The 21,334-nt window shown below is 34.6% G+C and overlaps 2 protein-coding genes and 1 pseudogene across 2 annotated transcripts; 1 reads left to right on the top strand and 2 right to left on the bottom strand.

Moving 5' to 3' along the window:
* Nucleotides 1-49: 49 nt before the first annotated feature.
* LOC132803151 (uncharacterized) lies at nt 50-5,182 on the bottom strand. The gene is made up of 3 exons (XM_060815410.1): nt 5,054-5,182; nt 3,428-4,516; nt 50-56 (listed from the first exon to the last, which is right to left on the bottom strand). Exons 2-3 carry the CDS (start codon nt 4,510-4,512, stop codon nt 50-52), a joined length of 1,092 nt encoding a protein of 363 aa, XP_060671393.1. The 5' UTR covers nt 4,513-4,516; nt 5,054-5,182.
* A 7,320-nt stretch (nt 5,183-12,502) lies between these two features.
* Nucleotides 12,503-14,613, bottom strand: LOC107426985 (D-3-phosphoglycerate dehydrogenase 1, chloroplastic-like; annotated as a pseudogene).
* A 2,444-nt stretch (nt 14,614-17,057) lies between these two features.
* LOC107422987 (vacuolar protein sorting-associated protein 24 homolog 1) lies at nt 17,058-20,032 on the top strand. The gene is given in 6 exon segments (XM_060815749.1): nt 17,058-17,268; nt 17,465-17,541; nt 18,049-18,151; nt 18,960-19,089; nt 19,352-19,538; nt 19,628-20,032. Coding segments are annotated over 6 exon segments (690 nt in total). The 5' UTR covers nt 17,058-17,156; the 3' UTR covers nt 19,709-20,032.
* Nucleotides 20,033-21,334: the final 1,302 nt, after the last annotated feature.

Below are 21,334 nucleotides of genomic sequence, written 5' to 3'. Positions count from 1 at the left end.
ATATATATGTATATATATAGTTGTTTTTAGCCAGGGGTTTTTTCGATAACTAGCCACTTTACAATTGCATTTTAGAAAAATAGCAAATTTTTTTATTTTTTTAAAAACTAACCAATATTTTACCCGTTTGGACTAAAGTACCCTTATCTACAAAAGCTTTCCTTTCTTCTACACAGCCGTTCGTTCGTGGGGGTGGGGTTTATACAAAACTGTTCTTGGGGTTTCTCTAAACTCTTTGCATCTCATCGCCTCTCACTCTCATTTTTTTGTATTTTCTCAGATCTCAAACTAAAATCAAGTAAAAATTTTATCTTTTTTCTTATTAGATGAAAGTAAGGAAATATGTATTTTTTTTGTTTTTTCTCTTTCTATTTTTTCTTGTAAGTTTTATTAGTTTATGGTTTTTTAAGCTTTTTATTTGATATGGGTATGCAAGAAATTGATTTATGAGATGTTCTATGTGATTTTAAAGATACTTTAGGTGGCATATGGTTTGAAAATGGGAGAAATTTTGTGTAAAACTGAAAAATCGCGAAAAACAGTAAAAACGGAGGAAATTTGGCGAAAAAGATGAATTTCCGCCAATTTCCTCCAGTTTGTCAGTTTTCGCAAATTTCCGCCAATTTTTCGCCAGTTTTCCGCCAATTTTCCGCCATTTTTCCGCCAGTTTTCCATCAGTTTTCCGCCAGTTTTCCGCCAATTTTCCGCCAGTTTTCCGCCAGTAGGAAAAAGCTATATTTGGCTCGAAAAAAAAAAACAGAATCAACTTTTTTAATACAGTTAATATGTTTGTTTAATATTATTCAAAATTTTATATATTTATTGATTTAGTTTAACGTTATTCATTTAATTTTGTAGTCAAATGGAAGATGATGACATTGTAATTGCGGTTTTATACAATGGAACATTGGTACAAAATGATAGTGGTGATTGGGAATATCGAAATGGTAAAAATGTAATGGTTTCCGTCGGCAAGAGATGCACAAAATCAGAGTTAGAGGACTGTGGCATATTTACACTCAAGACCATCGAATTCTTACATGCTAGATTACGATTGACATTCACACAAGATAACATGGAGTTCTTTAGGAAGAAGTATGCATATGAGGTTTACAACAAAGAACTTAGCATATGAGCTGCGTGGTGATGCTTTTTTCTTTCCTTTTTTCATGTTTATAGATGCATATTATTTATTATATTTGACTTTTAATTGTAAATATAATGGTGGCTTATAATGTTCATTTAACAAAGATAACAATGTGGTATTGATGTAATGATAAGTAATTGACCTTATAGGAAATGTGCCATGTTTATTTATTATAATTCCGTTATGCACAAACGCCTTAAGAGCTCAATTGCAAATTTTAAAAAATTTTCCGCTTGTCGGAAATATTTCCTATAGGCCGAAAAATTTTCCTACTGGAGGAAAAATGGAGGAAAAACGTTCCTCCAGTCGGAAATCCCATATGAAGAAAAATTGAAGCCTCTTGATAAATTTCCGCCAGGTGGAAAAATTTTCCTCCAAGCGGAAATAGTTTTCCTCCTGTTGGAAAACATTTCCTCCAAGCGGAAATTGTTGAATAATTTTTACTCCTATTAGAAACTAATTTCCTCCACTTGGAAAATCAATTTCTAATAGATTATATAAGTTAATAGTAGGATAAAAAAAATTGGGAGTGGAGACAAATATTATATAAGATGAAGATGGAATTAACAAAAAATGTAGTGACATTTAAAATCAATAACCATTTTAAATAAAAATAAAATTGATATATGTTTGTTTTTATTTTCAAAATCATTTGGACATTTCATAAAATGATATGTAAACTAAAGATTGAAAATCAATTCCAGAAAGCATCTTTTCATTTAGGATTAAATTCAAAAAAAAAAAGATATGAAATAATTATCAAAACATATTAAACCATAACACTAAATTAAAACTTTCTAATTCGAAGCATAAGACAATGGATTCGTACATCTCTGCCTATAATGTCCAACACCACCGCATCGGCTACATCTACGTCCAATAACATCTTCACCTTCGGATGGTATGCGTTGCATCCTTGGTCTACTGGCTCGCCTACGTGTCCATCTTGGTGGAAGAACAATGCGACTTGCCACGTCATCCGGGACATGCCACTGTTTTTCATCTAACAAAGGATAAATGGACTCAGCATAAGCTGCACGATATGCATCCACGGTGTAGTAATGAGAACACATGCCATAAGGAGCAATTTTTCGGTCTCTACAAGCGGCAATACAATGATCACAAGGATATTGATCAAGATCGAAGACTTTGCATGAGCATGTTTTTGATTGGAGATTAACTGTACCCCTCAAACTCCCACCTTCCACAAGAAATTCATGCATATTAATGGCTTTCACACGTAGTCCGATGGACTCCAAATTTTGTAGTTTGAGTTGCTCTTCCATATGGTCAGTCACAGGCTTTGTCAATTTTGCACCTGCAGTACGTCGCTCATAAAACCACCTTTGCAGTAAATCCCGTATGTGCTCTATTAATGCTACTATTGGCATCTCTCTAGCATCTAGCAGAATGCCATTCAAGCTTTCTGCAATATTGGTGGTCATGATAGTGTACCTTGTACATGGATAAAGAGAACGTGCCCACCTTGTAGGGTCACATGATCGAATGTACTGGGCAGCCTTAATGTTTTTTGCCTCAATTTGCCCCATATAAAACTCAAAATCTTCAACCAAATATGCACTAGCTGCGAGCATGAAACATTGTATTATTGATTCATCTTTCGCATGTCCATTTGCTTTAATATTTCTGCTTATATGGTACGTGCACAACGCATGGTATGCATTGGGAAAAACTTTGCGTAATGCCCTTTCAATAGCGGGGTGTCTATCACTCACAAACACCAAATCTGGAAAATCTCCGATGGCATCCTTCAGGTTTTGGAAAAACCATGTATATGCTTGCTCGTTCTCTCCATCTCCAATGCCGAAAGCCAAATGATATATTTGCTTATTGCCATCCATGCCCGATGCAATATACATGTACCCTTTGTATTTCCCTTTCAATGTAGTTGCATCAACAGCCAATACGGATCTTATGTGGGATTTAAATCCCCTAATGCTTGCTCCAATCGCCATAAACAAATATACAAAATTGTTATTATCGTCTGTTTTGATACGTGTAACAGTCCCAGGGTTCTTCGACACTAACTCAAAACAGTAGGCAGGTAACTTAGCAAAATTCTCCTTTGGAGATCCCCTAACACTGTTAAGTGCATACTCTTTACCTCTCCATGCTTTGTTGTAGCTTATATTCACCCCATATTTCTGCAAAAATTCATGTTGAATTTCTTTGGGTTTGTAAACACGTGCAATACCTTCATATTTAGATTTGATACATTGCCCGATAACCCGGCTACTGGCTTGCTTGTTTTCTCGATGCACGATATCTAACGAGCAACTGTGTACATTATCAAAAATTCTCACAACAAATATTTCTCCATTTTTAAATGTGGTTGCACGTAGTCGCCATTTACAAGTATTTTCCAAGCATACAACCTCATACCGTTGTGTAGTTGACCGTGTCACCTTGAACTCCTTATTTTCTCGCATGCAATAGATACTCAGTTTATTCTGTAGGTCATGTTTGTTGCGAAATAATTGTCCAACTACTATGCTCTCACAGCCAGTGAACTTTGACGAAAATATGGCCATAGAACCACTTCTGTTGCTCGATGATATGTGGTCACTTGTAGCACGATGAACCCTAACATCATCAACTCCTTCATTGTTCATTTCAGGATGCATATCATTATCATTATCCGGCAACTCATGATCAAAATCTACATCATTATGACCAACATCATCCCCTGCTGCATTGTAATTCTCATCATGATCAATATGATGCAACTGCTCATACTCCTCGTCGTTAGGAAACCGTTCAGCATAGTCACCTCCAACATCAACTCCTTCGTGAATGTTAAATGATGTCCAGGCCCCCCCACGAACATCAACTTGATCTCTAAACTGAGTTTCTTGAACCATAATTTCCTGAGATGTAGCCTGAATTGGTTCAGTACCGGAAGCTTGTGGTAGACGACCGCCAATTGGAGGACAAGAAAAAGAATGAAGATTACTCCCACTATCCGAAGCAAATGCTGTTTGATGAACATTTCTACATACATGTTCAACTTTTGAAATCACCTCAACATACAATGGAGGCCGCATCATTGTCATCCCTCCATTCCTCACTTCTTGAAGAAAGCATTTCACATCCCTATCACATCGTATTTCTGTAGGATCCAACTTTTCTGCACATCGTCCATATATCCATTTTAGCTTTAGCAAATATTCATTTCGATCTATCTCAATAGAATTGAAAATCTCATCCTCTAACTCTGATTTTGTGCATCTCTTGCCGACGGAAACCATTACATTTTTACCATTTCGATATTCCCAATCACCACTATCATTTTGTACCAATGTTCCATTGTATAAAACCGCAATTACAATGTCATCATCTTCCATTTGACTACAAAATTAAATGAATAACGTTAAACTAAATCAATAAATATATAAAATTTTGAATAATATTAAACAAACATATTAACTGTATTAAAAAAGTTGATTCTGTTTTTTTTTTCGGGCCAAATATAGCTTTTTCCTACTGGCGGAAAACTGGCGGAAAATTGACGGAAAACTGGCGGAAAACTGGCGGAAAACTGGCGGAAAATTGGCAGAAAATTGGCGGAAATTTGCGAAAACTGACAAACTGGAGGAAATTGGCGGAAATTCATATTTTTCGCCAAATTTCCTCTGTTTTTACTGTTTTTCGCGATTTTTCAGTTTTACACAAAATTTCTCCCATTTTCAAACCATATGCCACCTAAAGTATCTTTAAAATCACATAGAACATCTCATAAATCAATTTCTTGCATACCCATATCAAATAAAAAGCTTAAAAAACCCTAAACTAATAAAACTTACAAGAAAAAATAGAAAGAGAAAAAACAAAAAAAATACATATTTCCTTACTTTCATCTAATAAGAAAAAAGATAAAATTTTTACCTGATTTTAGTTTGAGATCTGAGAAAATACAAAAAATTGAGAGTGAGAGGCGATGAGATGCAAAGAGTTTAGAGAAACCCCACGAACAGTTTTGTATAAACCCCACCCCCACGAACGAACGGCTGTGTAGAAGAAAGGAAAGCTTTTGTGTAATTTTCAATTTTATCAAGGGTATTTTTGTCCCAATGTGGCTAGTTTTTTTTAAAAAAAAAAATTTTGCTATTTTTCTAAAATGGAGTTGTAAGGTGGTTATTTATGGGAAAAACCCTTTAGCCCCAGCCTCTTATATGAAATTGTAGCCCAAATAAAGCCCAAATTATTGATATAATCCAAGCTCCAACTAAAACCCAAATTTCATGTCCATCTCTACAGTTTTAATCACCTTAATTTTTAATTTAATGAATTCAGATTTCTATTCCAACCTTTATAGGCTTGATAAATGTGAACATGGATCGGGCTTCAAAGGACCACAAAGTCTATTATTTGTATAGACGAATTTATTAAACTCCAAAGTTTTTACAGAAAAGAACGATAAAGTCAAGGCTTACAAAAAGAAAATATGCTAATCATCGTTAAAATGAAAGTCTATAAATCTTAATCTTGGACAACATAAGATCGCAGATTGAAATATAGGTACAATTCAAAAACTTATAAAAGTAGAGCTGTGTTGATATATTACTTCTAGCAAGGATGAGTTTAGGTAATTAATTAAGTTATTTTACTTTTTTTTTCTAGACCAGGTAATTAAGTTTTAGTTCAATCCCTTCTTACATTTTCTTTGTTTGTTTTGGGCATGAGGTCATGGCCAGAGCTTGTAGGAAAGCACGGGCAAGTTGCAGAAGCGACAATTGAGAGAGAAAATCCTAATTTGAATGCTATTGTTGTGGAATAAGGCAACATAGTATGGTATGGACCTAAAAATTAATCCTTTCATGAGTTGGTTGGGTGTACGAGGTAATTATCTTATTTATTAATTAGATAATATTACTTTTTATTAATCAATTAGTTATATTATATAATGTCAGGTAAATATTATTTTATAAATGAATTATTTCTTTTAAGTATATGTAAATTGTGTTATAGTCATATGAACAAAATAAGTTTATTCCATTCTTAACTTTATCTCTTACTCTTTTATCTCCTTCTCTTCTCCTTTATGGCTTTTTCTTTTTCCTTCTGATAATAGGGAACATAGTAGTCACTATGGACTACCATGAGGATAGGGTTTGGATTTGTATGTTATAACATACATGGGATTGTTGTAAGGGTCCACGAAATTGGATAGATCTACCATATTTAAGCTATTTCATGGGTCCATTTGAAATGTCGAATGAAGCTATATATCTGTATATTTTTTATCTTGTCAAAGATACCTTTTCATGTATAAATTGATATTGTCTGTATCTTCAATTACATCACTAATATTACCTTTCATATTCCATGTAAAGAAAAACACACACATACATGCATAGAATTGTCAATAATCTTGGCTTTGATTTTGTTCCTTGTTAATTATTACTGCCTTCTGTATGTCAATAATATTTTATTATCCTTCGACCTATTTGCTACAATCAACTTTGTATTTCCAGAAAACACAAAATACTATCAACCTTGACTACATATTTCCTAATAAATAAAATATAAAATTGTATATAGAATTAATTACTTAATTAGCTTATTTATATTTGCAAATTAATTAATCAATTATTAATTATAAGATATTTGATTATGTATTGAAGAATGATATATTTTATGATGATGTGTTTTAATCTCTAGTGCTTTCGAGGTTAAAGTTAAAGCAAATCTTGATCCTTTACACTTTCCTTGAAAGATTAATAATACAATGTACATATGGTAAATATTTGAAACTTGATAAGTACAAAATAGTAGTCAATTACGAAAAAATTTCCCCTTTATCCTAGTGTCTAGAACTTATGATCTCTCAATCATAGCTGTGAATAGTATACCAACTGAGCCAACATCATTTAACTATGGAATAGTAGGTAATAATAACCGACAAACTAAACCAAATCATACTTATTGTGGATTGTCTTTCCTTGAATAATATTTAAAACAAAAGTTGCTAATGAAGTTAAAATTGAGAGGAAGAACATTACCAAAAAAAAATTAAAATTTAAAAAAAAAAGAAAAAAGAAAACCTAAACAAATGAGAAGGAGAAGCCTCTTGTGAATACACGTTGCTTTTTCAAAATTTCTGTTTTCCAAGACAAAAATCCTTTTTTCCTCATTAATAAATTGACAAAAAAATGAAGAAAAAAATAATAAAGAGAAAGAAAGAAGTTTTAATTTTTTTTAGTGAACAAGTACATCTTAATATATAAGATATAATCATTTAAGAATATGCCAAAAAATGGTCCCCATTATAAAGTTTTGTGATCGTTATGATCTTCTCTTGCTCGAGCTTATGTACGTGCTGGCAAAAATGTATCTAGCTACGCTCTTCAAATTTTTCTTCAAAAATTGATAGAATGTACAACAATTGCATTTAAACAGTCAATTCATATTTTCATAGCCGCACCAAGAATTCAAGAAAAAACCATAAACTTTCTGGTCACGATTATATTAGGATAGTATATGAAACTAAAAAGTTCATTTCTTTCTCTTGCGTGAATGCATTAAATTTTCAAACTTTTTATGGATGACAACAAAAAATTCAAAAAAAGGAAGTCAATAATGAACAACATTTTCAAGAAACCAATCCCTATAAATAGTGATCTCCTCAAAACACAAAATCACACAATCAAAGCAAATTTCAATACAAACTTAGAACAGGAAAAGAAAAGAGTGTGTTATTACTTAATTTATTGCAAGGATGAGTACGGACTGCCCAGGTAATATATTGTGCTGCTCTTTTGTTAATTATTATCCTGATTTATACGCATAATTTCACATACAAATATAATTAATTTATCTAATTTTTGGGTATGCATGTATGTATTATAGGAAAGAGTTCATGGCCAGAGCTAGTTGAAAAAGAAGGGACAGTGGCAGAAGAAACTATTGAGAGAGAGAACCCTCTTGTGGATGCTATTATTGTGGATGAAAACGCAACAGTCACACCGGACTTCCATTGTAATAGGGTTTGGGTTTGGGTTAACACTTATGGAATTTTTGTAAAGGTTCCTCCTATTGGTTAGGAACTATATATATATATATATGCCTCAAATGCTTGAGGGAAGGCCCACTTGCTCCTCTAGCAAATTTATGTGTTTGTTACTTTTAGTACTACTATGTATAATAATTCCTGCAAAAGGAAATAATTAATGAGATAATCTTATATATTATTCTCCATTTGTTCTGTTAATGGAAGTAAGTAAATAAGATAACATTCTTCCATCAGTAACCTTCTTTCTTCTATTTTTTTTTTCCATTTTTAATTTTGAATGCAAAGTTTCAAACTCAATATTATTGTCAGAGAAAAAGGTACTTGTTGGATTGTTTGTATAAAGGAATAGCATCAATAATTCAAGTACTAATTTCACAATTATATATGTATATATATATATATATTGTTACATAGTACGTAATCCCATCTCTTATTTCTTCTTTTCTAATGATAAATATGTTAATCACAATGTAACAGCCCAGACCATCCGCATGAGATATTATCCGCTTTGGGCTCAGTCTGCATGGTTTTATCAAAACGCATCTCAAGGGAAAGGGATCCACACCCACTTATAAGGAGTGCTTTGTTCCCTTTTTCAACCGATGTAGGACTTCACAATCCACCCCCCTTGGGGCCCAGCATCCTCGCTGGCACACCAATCCGAGTACCGGCTCTAATACCATCTGTAACAGCCCAGAACCACCTGCATGAGATATTGTCCGCTGTGGGCCCAGCCAGCATGGTTTTGTCAAAACTCATCTCAAGGGAAAGGTATCCACACGCACTTATAAGGAGTGCTTCGTTCTCCTTTCCAACCGATGTGGGACTTCATAATCCATCCCCCTTGGGGCCTAGCTTCCTCGCTGGCACACCGATTCGGGTACCGATTCTGATACCATCTGTAACAGCCCAGACCACCCGCATAATATATTGTCCGCTTTTGGAAGCTAGGTGGTGAGCCCAATTCTACCCCTCACGGTTTTGTGCAGGCTGGGCTCAAAGCGGACAATATCTCATGCGGGTCGTCTAGGCTGTTATAGATGGTATCAGAGTCGGTATCCGGATCAGTGTGCCAATGAGGATGCTGGGCCGCAAGGGGGGTGGATTGTGAACTTCCACATCGGTTGGAAAGGGGAACGAAGCACTCCTTATAAGTGGGTGTGGATACCTTTCCCTAAAGACGTGTTTTGACAAAACCGTACGGGTTGGGCCCACAGCGGACAATATCTCATGCGGGTGGTCTGGGTTGTTACACACAAAGTAGCTCCACTTTAATAATATATATATATATACAGGGTGTTTAGTATGAGGATCGTCCGTATGGCTCCTGTGTGGTCAAAAAACATGATCAAAATTGGAGCCCTTCGATTGTAACACCTGGCATCAATGGCCCAGCTTTAATTGCAACTCTCACGTGAGATCTTTGGCCAAATTTCCCTTTCCCGTTCACAACTTCCTCTTCTATTTGCCCATGCATTTCCCCTTTGCAACTTCCTCTTCACACGAATGTTGATTTCTCATATAATTTGAGCCCCGATGAGCTCTGCACCAAGATCTCGCTCGACAATGTGCTTGTCATTCGGAGCAGGAGGAAGGTGACCAAAGATGTGTTTGAGTCATCCGGTCAGAGGTTGAAGGTGGTCGGGAGGGCCAATGTGGGGATTGATAATGTGGATCTAGCTACGGTGACCAAGCATGATGCTTGATGGTGAACACTCCAACTGCCAACACAGTTGCTGCTGCTGAGCATGGGATTGCTCTCTTGGCTGCCATGGTTAGGAACATTGCTCAAGTTGATGCGTCTGTGAAAGCTAGTAAGTGGGGTTTGTTTATTTTTTTATTTATTGGGTTTTGATTTGTCTTAGGCATTTCGGAGATAGAAATTGATTTTTCAATTTGGCAATTTTCTTATTTTTTGACGAAAATTTTTATTTTTTTTGGGCTTTTGAGAAGCATCAAAAAGTGCTTTGAAAAGTATTTGTAAACCATTTTCATCATTTAAATAAAGAAAACAATAAAATTTGTCAGATCTATTCGATTCATTGGTTCCTCGAGGATAAATAAAATTTGTCAGAAAATAATAAAACTTGTCAGATGGCTCTTTGCAAACAACTTGTTTGTTCTATAGGCATTAGAGCTTTAATTTTTTTTTCTAGTGTTTAAGGCCCTTACTGGTTTGCCTCCTTTTATGGGTATCCTGCTTGGACTTGGAGTTCTTTTGATTCTTACTGATGCTATCCATTATGGTGAATATGAAAGGCAAAAGTTAAAAGTATCACAAGTGTGAGATCCCACATCGGTTTAAAAGGGAGATGAAGTATGCTTTATAAGAGGGTGTGGATACCTTTCCCTTGAGAGGCCTTTTAAAACAGTGCAGGCTGGGCCCAAAGTGGACAATATCTCATGCGGGTAGACTGGGCTATTACAGCTGGTATCAAAGTCGAACCCGGATCGGTGTACCAGCGAGGACGCTAGGCCCCAAGGAGTGTAGATTGTGAGATCCCACATCGATTGAAACGGGAAACGAAGCATGCCTTATAAGAGGGTGTGGATACCTTTCCATTGAGAGGCCTTTTAAAACTATGCGGGCTGGGCCCAAAGTGGACAATATCTTATGCGGATGAACTGGGCTGTTACAACAAGCCTTGTCACGGATGACACTCAATGAGCACTTTTCTTCCTTGCAATCCTTTTATCAGTTAGTAGGTGACTATGCAAATGCTGTTTTAGATTTTTGTGTGATATTTTTGTAGCAAGAACTATATTACAATATCAAATTTAAGTAAGTTTAGTGAATCCTCTTTTCAAAGTTTAACAGAAAGACCATGATCAGCTAATCATGAAGGAGGTCTATTGTCTCTTTTATATTACTTTTAAGGGTTTACAAGTTTTGTTATTTTTGTCAGAAAAAGAAAGAATACTGCTGTTGGAAAGTATTTCCCTACCTACTTTTTTTCTTTCTGTTTCTTCGTCCATCATTTTGCTGGAAATTAGTATTTCGCCCTTTTCTTTTCTTTTCTTTTTTGTTCTTTTTTCTTTTTAATCATTCTTGTGCCCTTTTTGATCATTCTCTGAGATTCTTTTTTTTCTGTTTAATTTTTTACTTTACTGAACTCTTTTATGCATGACATCCCCACTGCTTCTGCTTAGTGATTGGTTTTACACATAGTTGCACATGTATTAATAATATTACCTACATATTAACATATTAGGCATTTTCTTTTCTAGCTTAAAGTCAGCTGGTATTCTTCGAGAATTGGAAAATTACCTGAATGCTCATATTCTAAATGTCCAACTAATTGCAAGTGTAATAGGGGTTGTATGAGCAGTCATAGACAATGTTTCACTAGTTGCTACAACTATGGGAATGTATGATTTAACCTCCTTCCCCATAGATTCTGAATTTTGGCTGCTGATCACATTTTATGCTGGTACTAGTGGATCTATGCTTGTTAATGGCTTTGCAGCTGGGGTTGCTTATATGGGGATGGAAAAGGTGGATTTCTTTTGGTACTTGCAGAAGGTATCAGCTGGCACTGATGCAGTATTAATAAATTAAAGTTTCGTTGTTCATTTTAGTAAATTAATTTGCTTTCTTTTTCTTAAGTGAGCAGTTTTGCTTTTGCAGGTTATGCTGCTAATATTGCTACCTATTTGGCAATTCATAGCCTTTAGGTTCCCTTACCAACAACTGTAGCTCAGGAACAAATTTGGGTACTGAGGGACATGTATCTATAGAATGAGAGGTTTTAAAAGAAGTATTTCATGTCGAATTTTGTTTTCTTTTCTTTTAGCAAAGATTGTTCAATAAAAACGTGAAGCATGTTGAGTACATTCATTGCTTAACCCCATTTTAAAATGCATGTTAGTTTCCTGCTTTATGATATAGAAGAATCCTGTTGTATAAATCATAAATGCTTGAGATTTCTGACTGAGGTTCTAACTCTCTGTTTTCATTTCAATTTTTACCCCCAAAATTTTAGTATAATCAATTCTCACTCTATTATTAAAAAAAAAAAAAAAAAATTTTAATCGATCATCTTCTCTCAAATAGGGAACTGTTTTTCTTAAGAGAACCTGTAGAGTCATGGTAGATAAGGGAACTATTTTGCACCCTAATAGTCCCGCTTGACAGCGTTAACAAATTTTGAATGAACCAAATCACCGTACAGATTCCATAGACAATTCCTATATTCATGGATAGATCACAAATAATATGCAAACACTGAATTGGCAAATATATAAAGTTAGAAAAATGATAGGGACTCTTAATTGTAAAGCTTAATTCTTTATTATTCTTTCTTTACTCATCACCTTAAATCTACCCAAAAGAACATTCAAAAGTAAAAGCGCATCAAAATCGGGCATTAAGATTTAGAAATAACACCCACCTAGGAAAAGAAAAAAGAAAAAAAAGAAAAATTAAGGGACAAAGCAAAGCAAAAGCAGCCACCTACCCTCCCAAAAGAAAAATGGCTTCAATTCAACAAATGGCTTTAGCTTCCCAAGTTTCTTAGTAAGTTCAACAAATGGCTTCAGTTCAGTCAGAACCTACAATGGGGAAGACAAAAAGATAAATGTTGTTAGGGAACAGATGAGACTCCATGTTACAAACAAGCCAAATGCTGTCACCAACTTCATTAAAGACCTCTGAAATGAAAAAATTTCTAGCAATACCTCAGCAGGAACCATAGGAGCATTGACTGCAGTGGCAACAAGCTCCCCTCTTAAAGCTCCAACAACAGCTTCGGCTATTTCAATGGCCACACCTTCCTGCACATTAAATTTAAGCACTATTCGGCAAACAAAATGAAACAAAATAAAGTTTTAAGATATTTAAATATGAAAGTGGAACATATAAATCACCTATGTTTCCATGGTGCTGGCACCTAGATAAGGAGTTGCAGTAACTTTCTCATGCTGTACCAATTTGTTGTCTTGTGCTAATGGCTTGACTGTGAAAGCATCAAGGGCCACCTATGAAAAAGAGATTATGTTATCCCATTTTCCCTGATAACAAATTATTTTTGTATTGAAAGGCAAATACCTGTGCAACAATTCCAAAATCCAATGCCTTCACAAGAGCATCTTCATCAATAACTCCTCCACATGCAACATTCACAATTCAGACCCCTTTCTTCATCTTGGCAAAAGTTTCCTCATTGAAATCTTATTTGTAGAAGGAGTGAGAGGCATGTGCAAAGAGATAAAATCAGCTTTAGTATGGCCTCATCAAAGCTCACAAGATCCACACCTATGGTACGGGCACGATCAGTTGGGGCATATGGATCATGTGCTATGACATGCATACCTAGCCCCTTAGCTCGCCAAGCAACTTCGGATCCAACATTTCCAAAGTCCATCACTGCCAATGTTTTTCCAACAAGGGATACACCAACATATTGAGTAAGGAATCTTGGGTGGGCTAAAACGCTAAGTCCCCACAGAACAATCATGATAAATATAAAATTCCTAACATGCAAACCATATTCAAATTGCCACAATACAAAAAAGTAAGATTTTGACATATTTTGTGAAACCAGGATGAGAAAAAGCACCAAAAAAAGAAAAAATAGAATTCTATATTCAATAATCAGTATTGCCATTCTAAGTGTTCTATTCGAGAGAGTTGTATTACACCATTGCTTCGCCATTCTATCTCGTGTCAAATCTAAAATTCTATCAAATACGACCAATGAATTGAATAGATCTGACAAATTTTATTGTTTTTTTTATTATTTAAACAATAAAAATGGTTTACTTTTAATACTTTTCAAAGCACTTTTTGATGCTTCTTAAAAGCCCAAAAAAAAAATCGTCAAAAAATAAGAAAATTGCCAAATCAAAACATCAATTTCTATCTCCGAAATGGCCAAGACAAATCGAAACCCAATAAATAAACAAATAAACAAAGCCCACTTACCAGTTTTCACAGACGCGTCAGCTTGAGCAACGTTCCTAACCGTGGCAGCCAAGAGAGCAATCTCGTGCTCAGCGGCGGCAACTGTGTTGGCAGTCGGAGTGTTCACCACCAAGAATCCATGCTTGGTCGTCGCAGCCAGATCCACATTATCAATCCCAACACCGGCCCTCCCGGCCACCTTCAACCTCCAACCAGATGACTCAAACATATCTCTGGTCACCTTCCTCCCGCTCAGAACAACAAACGCATCGCCGAGAGAGATCTTGGTGCAAAGCTCATCAGGGCTCAAATTATACGAGCAATCAACATTCGCTTGAAGAGGAAGCTGCGAAGGGAAAATGCATAGGCAAATAGAAGAGGAAGTTGCGAAGGGGAAGGGGAAATTTGGCCAAAGATCTCACGTGAGAATTGCAATTGAAGCTAGATCGTTGATGTCAGGTGTTACAATCAAAGGGCTCCAATTTTGATCATGTTTTTGGACCGCACAAGGGCCATGCAGACAATCCTCATACTAGACACCATCTATATATATATATATAAGTGAATATCCGGATCCTTCAAGAATAGTTTTATATACTTTTTTTCCTTGAGTGGACAATTATGTGTAGGAGTGAGATCTGCATGGGTTTAATGTAACTCTTTTGCAGCTTGACAAAGAAAAGGCCCAAAACCAATAATATGTAGAAATACCATTGTACGATGTCATATATAGAATTTTTTGTTTTTCATTTATTTATTTATTTTTAACATAAATGGGCAAAGAAAGTCTAGGAATGTCAATAGGGCAGGCCAGGCCGGTTTTTAAAATTCCTTCCCCATCCCCACGGGGAATTTTCTATCCCATCCCCTCGGTTTTCTCCGTTTCTTTATAGGAGGGGCGGGGCGAGACAGTTTTCCCTGCTTTTTTTTTTTTTTAATCATTCATATAAATGTTTTTTGAAAAATTTATATAATTTTTTTTTATGAATAAAATGACTAAAATGCAACAAAAATATAATAAAATACATCGATTTCGGTGGCCAAAGTTGAGGGTTTAGTGTTGGAGCTTGTAAGAAAAGAAGAAAATAATATTTTACATAAATAAAACTAGAAAAAATTTTTAAAAATAAATAAACATATATACCGAACTGGGTTTGGGACGGGATGTTTACTTCCCATCCCTGGTTTGGGTTTTAAACCTTTGTCTCGAGCCCGCTCCATAATCTTGATTTTTCGAGAAAAAATGAAACGATGCACCACGGAGATGAGGTCATACGGGGCAAATTGCCATTCCTAAGAAAGTCCAACACTATATAATAAATAAATATGTAAAAAGTATTGGAAAGGCATAGATTTTAAAACATGAAGTGCACTATATAATTTTACATGTTATTTTCTTTGCTGTAGCGTACTGCATAAGAAAATAAAAAACTGATGTGTCCTTTGTTGATGCATCTTTTTGTTTTTGCTTTTTAGTTTTGTTTATGTTTTCTTATTTGTGGTTTTATTTTAGAAAAACAAAAACAGCAACCCTTTTTTATGATAAAGGAAAAAAAAAAAAAAACTAATGGTAACCATTTTTTCTTTTTTCTCTCTCTCTCTCTTTTTTTTTTTTTTGTTTTAAAAAAATTGTTTTTAAGTTCACATGATTTTCCTGCTATATATGGTTCAAAATTCCCTCGATAGTTTTTTTCTTTAATTATTTTATTTTTATGTTGATGAAAGGTTTCAATCTCAATATTCCTGTCAGAGTAAACAGTAAAATAGTTGGGCTGTATCCAAGAGAATTTCATCAATAAGTAAAGTATTAATTTCACATATATATATATATATACATTTACATTGTCGCATAACGTAATCTCATCTCTTTTTTCATTTTCTCTAATAATAAATATGTTAATTATAGAACAACTCAAGAATTGACTGAATAGTTTATATAGGAACCTGATAAAAATTGATAAATATGCTATAAACCTATATATTTATACTCACCTTTTATATATAATCAAAAGTCAAAACTTGCAATAAAGCTATATTATATTTTTATTTTTCCTGATCTTGTCCTTCAAATATAGCTTTCTACGCCAAACAAGTTTCAAACACATGCATAATACTAGCTACTGTAATGAATGAACTAATTTTGTCAAAAAACTTTGTTGATTTTGTTCCACGTTAATTATTATTTCTTAATTCTGTGTTCATTTTTTCTTATACAAAATATCCAATCACCCATTAAATTGTTAACACATGAGTTAATAAAGGATTTGAATTCTAACCAAAAAATAAAAGTTCAAGATCCACTGTCGTTTGAGTTGAGCACTCAATTATGCATGTGAAATAATAAATATAGATATACACAGATAATTTGATCGGATTGTAAGTGGAAATCGATCTCCACCTTTCCTTTTTTTTTGTTATTAACCAAAAAAATAAAAAGTCACAGCCACCCTTTTGTTAATCCCTTCTACCATGCATCATAAAATCCTCCAAACATGTTCTTGTCTTTTGTACCTTTCCTCAAACAGCAATCATCGTCCTGCCTTTGTTCGTGGTCACTTTTCGACGCTTTAGAGCCACCGATTTGAAGGATAGGATTGTATACCAAATGGATCGAGCAGATTTGTTAAAATCAAGGCCCAAATAATAGAAGGCCCTATACTACGTACAATCCGTGGGAGTTTATCAGGGGTTTTTTCGATAAATAGCCACCTTACAATTCCATTTTAGAAAAATAGCAAATTTTTTTATTTTTTTAAAAACTAACCAATATTTTACCCGTTTGGACTAAAATACCCTTAAGGTGGCTATTTATGGAAAAAAACCCAAGAGAAAAACTCTGTGTCCTTGTTCTTGCTTCAAAACGAAAGCCTCCAATGGAAAGCTATAAGAAAAAGTTGACTACTTTTTAACGAATTTATCAAATTTCTTAGGAGTGAACCTTTTTTTTTTTTTTTTGGGTTAAATCTTTTATCCTTTGTAGGGGAAGAGAGCAACGGCTTGGATCGCTCACGATCTGAGAGCAATCCTTTTTTGGCCCTTGTCTCTCCCTAACAGGGAATAAATTTGAAAAAGATATGGAGAAGGTGATGAACATTTTGAAGCCAAAGCCAAACCCACAGCAACAATTGAGAGATTGGCAGCGTAGACTCCGCCAAGAGTGCCGCAATATTGAACGTCAGATTCGAGGTTATATTTTTGTTTTCGACTAACACCCAATTCCCTTTTTTTTTTGGTGTTTTTAGGCGTCAAATTTTTATTTTTTATTTTTTATTTATTTTCTTTTTAGGATAATTTGATTATTAGATTCACAAAGGCATAAATTTAGCTCTATGGGCTTCTGGGTATTGTTAAATTCGGGTTCTTTTGTAATGGGTTCTTTCAGATATACAAAGAGAAGAGAAAAGTGTGCAGAAAGCCATTAGAGAAGCTGCCAAGAGGAATGACATGGTCTCTGCTAAGGTACTTGCTTATGAACCTGGTTTTACACCATTTTTTTTTTTAGTGAATAATATCTATTGAATTCCAATAATTGTTCTGATCACTTTATCGAATTCCCATGCTTGCTTTCCACCGATAGTTCCATAAAAATATATCTTTTGCTTAAATTCAATTGAGCTGATGGTGGACAGTAGAATTTTTGGCTATTTTTGTTTTTGATTACTCTATTGAAATTAAATTTGTACCTAATTCATGCATGGAAGAGCTATCAACACTCGCTACAAATATGTACATTTTATAGCAAAGCATGGGTTTTTGCAACTTGGTTTAAACATGGAAAATGAGGTTTTATATCTATGCTTCTACCTACATTAGAGGACGATTATCCTAGTTTCATTGGTTTTAATTTAGCTGTGCTGTGGTTTGGCCTACTGGCTGTTGTACTTAAAAAATTTTTGCTGGTTGCACCGTAGTTTTCCTCCCTCCCTTCTTTGTTATGAATTGTCTTCGTTGCGTATCTATTTTCAGGCACTTGCAAAAGAAATTGTCAGATCAAGAAAAACAGTGACCCGTCTTTATGAAAATACGGCACAACTCAATTCAATATCAATGCACCTTAGGGAAAGTGTTGGTACAAAGTTCTTAATTATTTTATCACCGATTGAACTTCTATTTATAAATTATTATCCACTCATCTCTGATTTCTGTTATTGCTTGTCTATGAATTTAAGCAGTGTAGTTGCATCTCTGCCTGAATGGATTATGTTCAGAATTCTATTTTAATTTGATAGAAATTTGTTTTGATAACCAAGAGACTAATGATAGGATCATATCCAAGGTTAAGAATTTCTATAGCCTTAGTTTGATTTTAAAAGAAAATATTTTTGTCGTATTACTTGGATAGAGAGTGCATGATGGATGAAGTGAGTCGGTGAGTTGAACAACAACTTAGATTCCTCATGCAAAGAATAATCTTTTAAGACAATCTCGAGACTAGTCACATGTTCCTGTACAAAGATGACAGTCTTCATTTTGGAAAATATAAGATTAACTTTCCTTTATAATCTAATCCATTCCATAGAATTACCATATTTCCGACATAGACATGAGATAGATGGTTGAGAAGATAAGATGGTTAATTTTATCACATGTTGAATTTTCATAACAAATGAACTGGGGAATTGAATCAGACAGTACTGACTATGATATTTTTATGTTGACCCATTATGAAAATTTGTTCTTTTACTTTCAAGTATAGGCTATTGCAATGTAGGGTGCAAAAGGAACCAGTGTAATGATGTTTCTTGCATTAGGGATAAATTATCTTTATAACAGTGGTTAGTAATCTATTTTATGAACTGCTGGTAATGCTTATTGTCTGCTTGTTTTACCTCTTTTAAATTTCCTTTCTTTTAAAAAAAAAATTGGTGAATCTGCAGCTATTGCCCGTACTGTGGGGCATTTATCTAAGAGTGCGGATGTTATGAAGCTTGTCAATAATCTCATGAAAGCTCCAGAGGTGGCTACTACAATGCAAGAGTTCAACAAAGAAATGACCAAGGTATGCCTGTTGCTAACTTTTACTTTATATAGTGTAAAAATATACCTTTTTCGGTGGATAAAGTGTAGTTTTTCAGGTTATAACTGCCTTTTGTTGAGCATTTTTTTTAGCAGTGTTTTCTTTGATTAAAAAAGAATTAGTTAAGATTAATATCCAACCGAAGTTTTTACTTTCAATTTCCTATTCTTAGGTTTATTCAGCCTCTCATTTTTGTGTTCTCATATTCTATTAATCCAATTGAGTTGTCCGCTGAAGAAACTGATTTTGTAGGCAGGGGTGATTGATAAATGATGCTGTTGACTCAGCACTAGACTCTGAGGATATGGAAGAGGAGATAGAAAAAGAGGTTGATAAGGTTTTGATTGCCATTGCTGGTGAAACTGCCGCAGAGCTTCCTGAAGCTATCAGGAAGGAGATAATAAAACAACCTGCTCGGACATCAGAAAATGGACAGCAGGTATGTTGACCTGACTGTAGTGTAATATGAAAAGCTTTTACTTTCTGGCATTGAAGAAGCGTAACATGTTTAATTTTATATTTATATAGGAGGAAGCAATACCCGATGGTGTTGATGATGAGGAAGAATTGGAAGAAATAAGAGCTTGACTGGCCAAAGTACGGTCATAAGTCAGAGATCAAGCCTACCATAATGTTATGGGAGAAGTTGGGCAGTGCGTTTGCATGTGGCCTCTTGAACAGATTGAGATTGCGGCGCCTCTGGCCTAATTATCACTAACAAAGAGAACTTCGAGGAAGCACCCACTGTATATTAGAAAGCAATGTTTTTGTGAAGTTGTGAGTTAGATGGTTATTTGTGTAACATTGAAGTGCGGAATGTATCTTTTGTCTATACCTGATTTATAATTACCATGGTGGAAATTTGTGTTGCTCTTGAAGCATTGTAACTTTCATAATCTCATCAACATCAATAAAAAAACGAATTTCATGAAACTGCTCATGAGAATTTTAGATTTTGTGAATGAAATGAACGGCCCTAATCTTTGTGTACTTTGACCTTGCTTGTTAAGGGCAGATCATCCCTATTTGTATGCAGAAAATCTAACAATGTGTACTTGGATCTTGATAATAGAGCTTTGGCATTAAGGATTGGGCTGGATTAAACCAGAAACTCCTGATCAGTTCTATATCCCAAATGAGCCGGGAAAGCCGATGCATATGCTTTGAACATCTTATTCACAATCTTGGAATATTATCACAGGGATTCATGGATTGTTGCCATCATTTTCATATGCTTTACAGGTGTTTGATCCATTAGGTTCTAACTGGATTTGAGATCTAACTCCATTTAATTATTTGAAAGATCCCATACAGAGGGCTTTACAGAGCCATTAAGATATGATACTATGAGCTTGCAAACAGCAATGCTCACATGACAATGACTTTCTTGGAAATAATGCTTCCTCAAAGGAAACCTTACAACTAGAAGGTTAAAAGGCATACTAGGCCAATTGTGGACTGCAATAGATTACCTTCTATCAAGTATCAAGCATTAGTTTAAGAGTTGTTTATTATACAGTAATAAGAATATTTCTTTACACAACCAAATATTTGTTCAATTTTCATTAACAATTTTAAATTGTCTGAAGTTATATTTCCGTATAACTTAACTTGCTTGCTCGAAGTCATATTTCTGAATAAGTTAAGGATGTTTGCCTACAGACTGTTGAACATGCTATTTTTAGTACTTTGCATCCGAATACATCTAAAACATCTAGTCGTATAGTACTGAGTGTATCTGAAACGAAAAATTATAATGGTGGCTTATAATGTTCATTTAACAAAGATAACAATGTGGTATTGATGTAAGGATAAGTAATTGACCTTATAGGAAATGTACCATGTTTATTTATTAGAATTCTGTTATGCACAAACGCCTTAAGAGCTCAATTGCAAATTTTAAAAATTTTCCGCTTGTCGGAAATATTTCCTATAGGCGGAAAACTTTTCCTACTGGAGGAAAAATGTTCCTCCAGTCGGAAATCCCATATGAAGAAAAATTGAAGCCTCTTGATAAATTTCCGCCAGGTGGAAAAATTTTCCTCCAAGCGGAAATAGTTTTCCTCCTGTTGGAAAACATTTCCTCCAAGCGAAAATCGTTGAATAATTTTTACTCCTATTAGAAACTAATTTCCTCCACTTGGAAAATCAATTTCTAATAGATTATATAAGTTAATAGTAGGGTAAAAAAAATTGGGAGTGGAGACAAATATTATATAAGATGAAGATGGAATT

Source organism: Ziziphus jujuba, chromosome 3 (assembly GCF_031755915.1).
Source record: "Ziziphus jujuba cultivar Dongzao chromosome 3, ASM3175591v1".
In the NCBI taxonomy this organism is placed as follows: domain Eukaryota; kingdom Viridiplantae; phylum Streptophyta; class Magnoliopsida; order Rosales; family Rhamnaceae; genus Ziziphus; species Ziziphus jujuba.
The sequence above is the reverse complement of the archived record's forward strand: the minus strand, read 5'-3'. Positions and strand labels throughout refer to the sequence as shown.

What these genes read in the sequence shown, in the direction of transcription:
- LOC132803151 (XM_060815410.1), bottom strand. Translation starts at nt 4,512, where the DNA reads ATGGAAGATGATGACATTGTAATTGCGGTTTTATACAATGGAACATTG.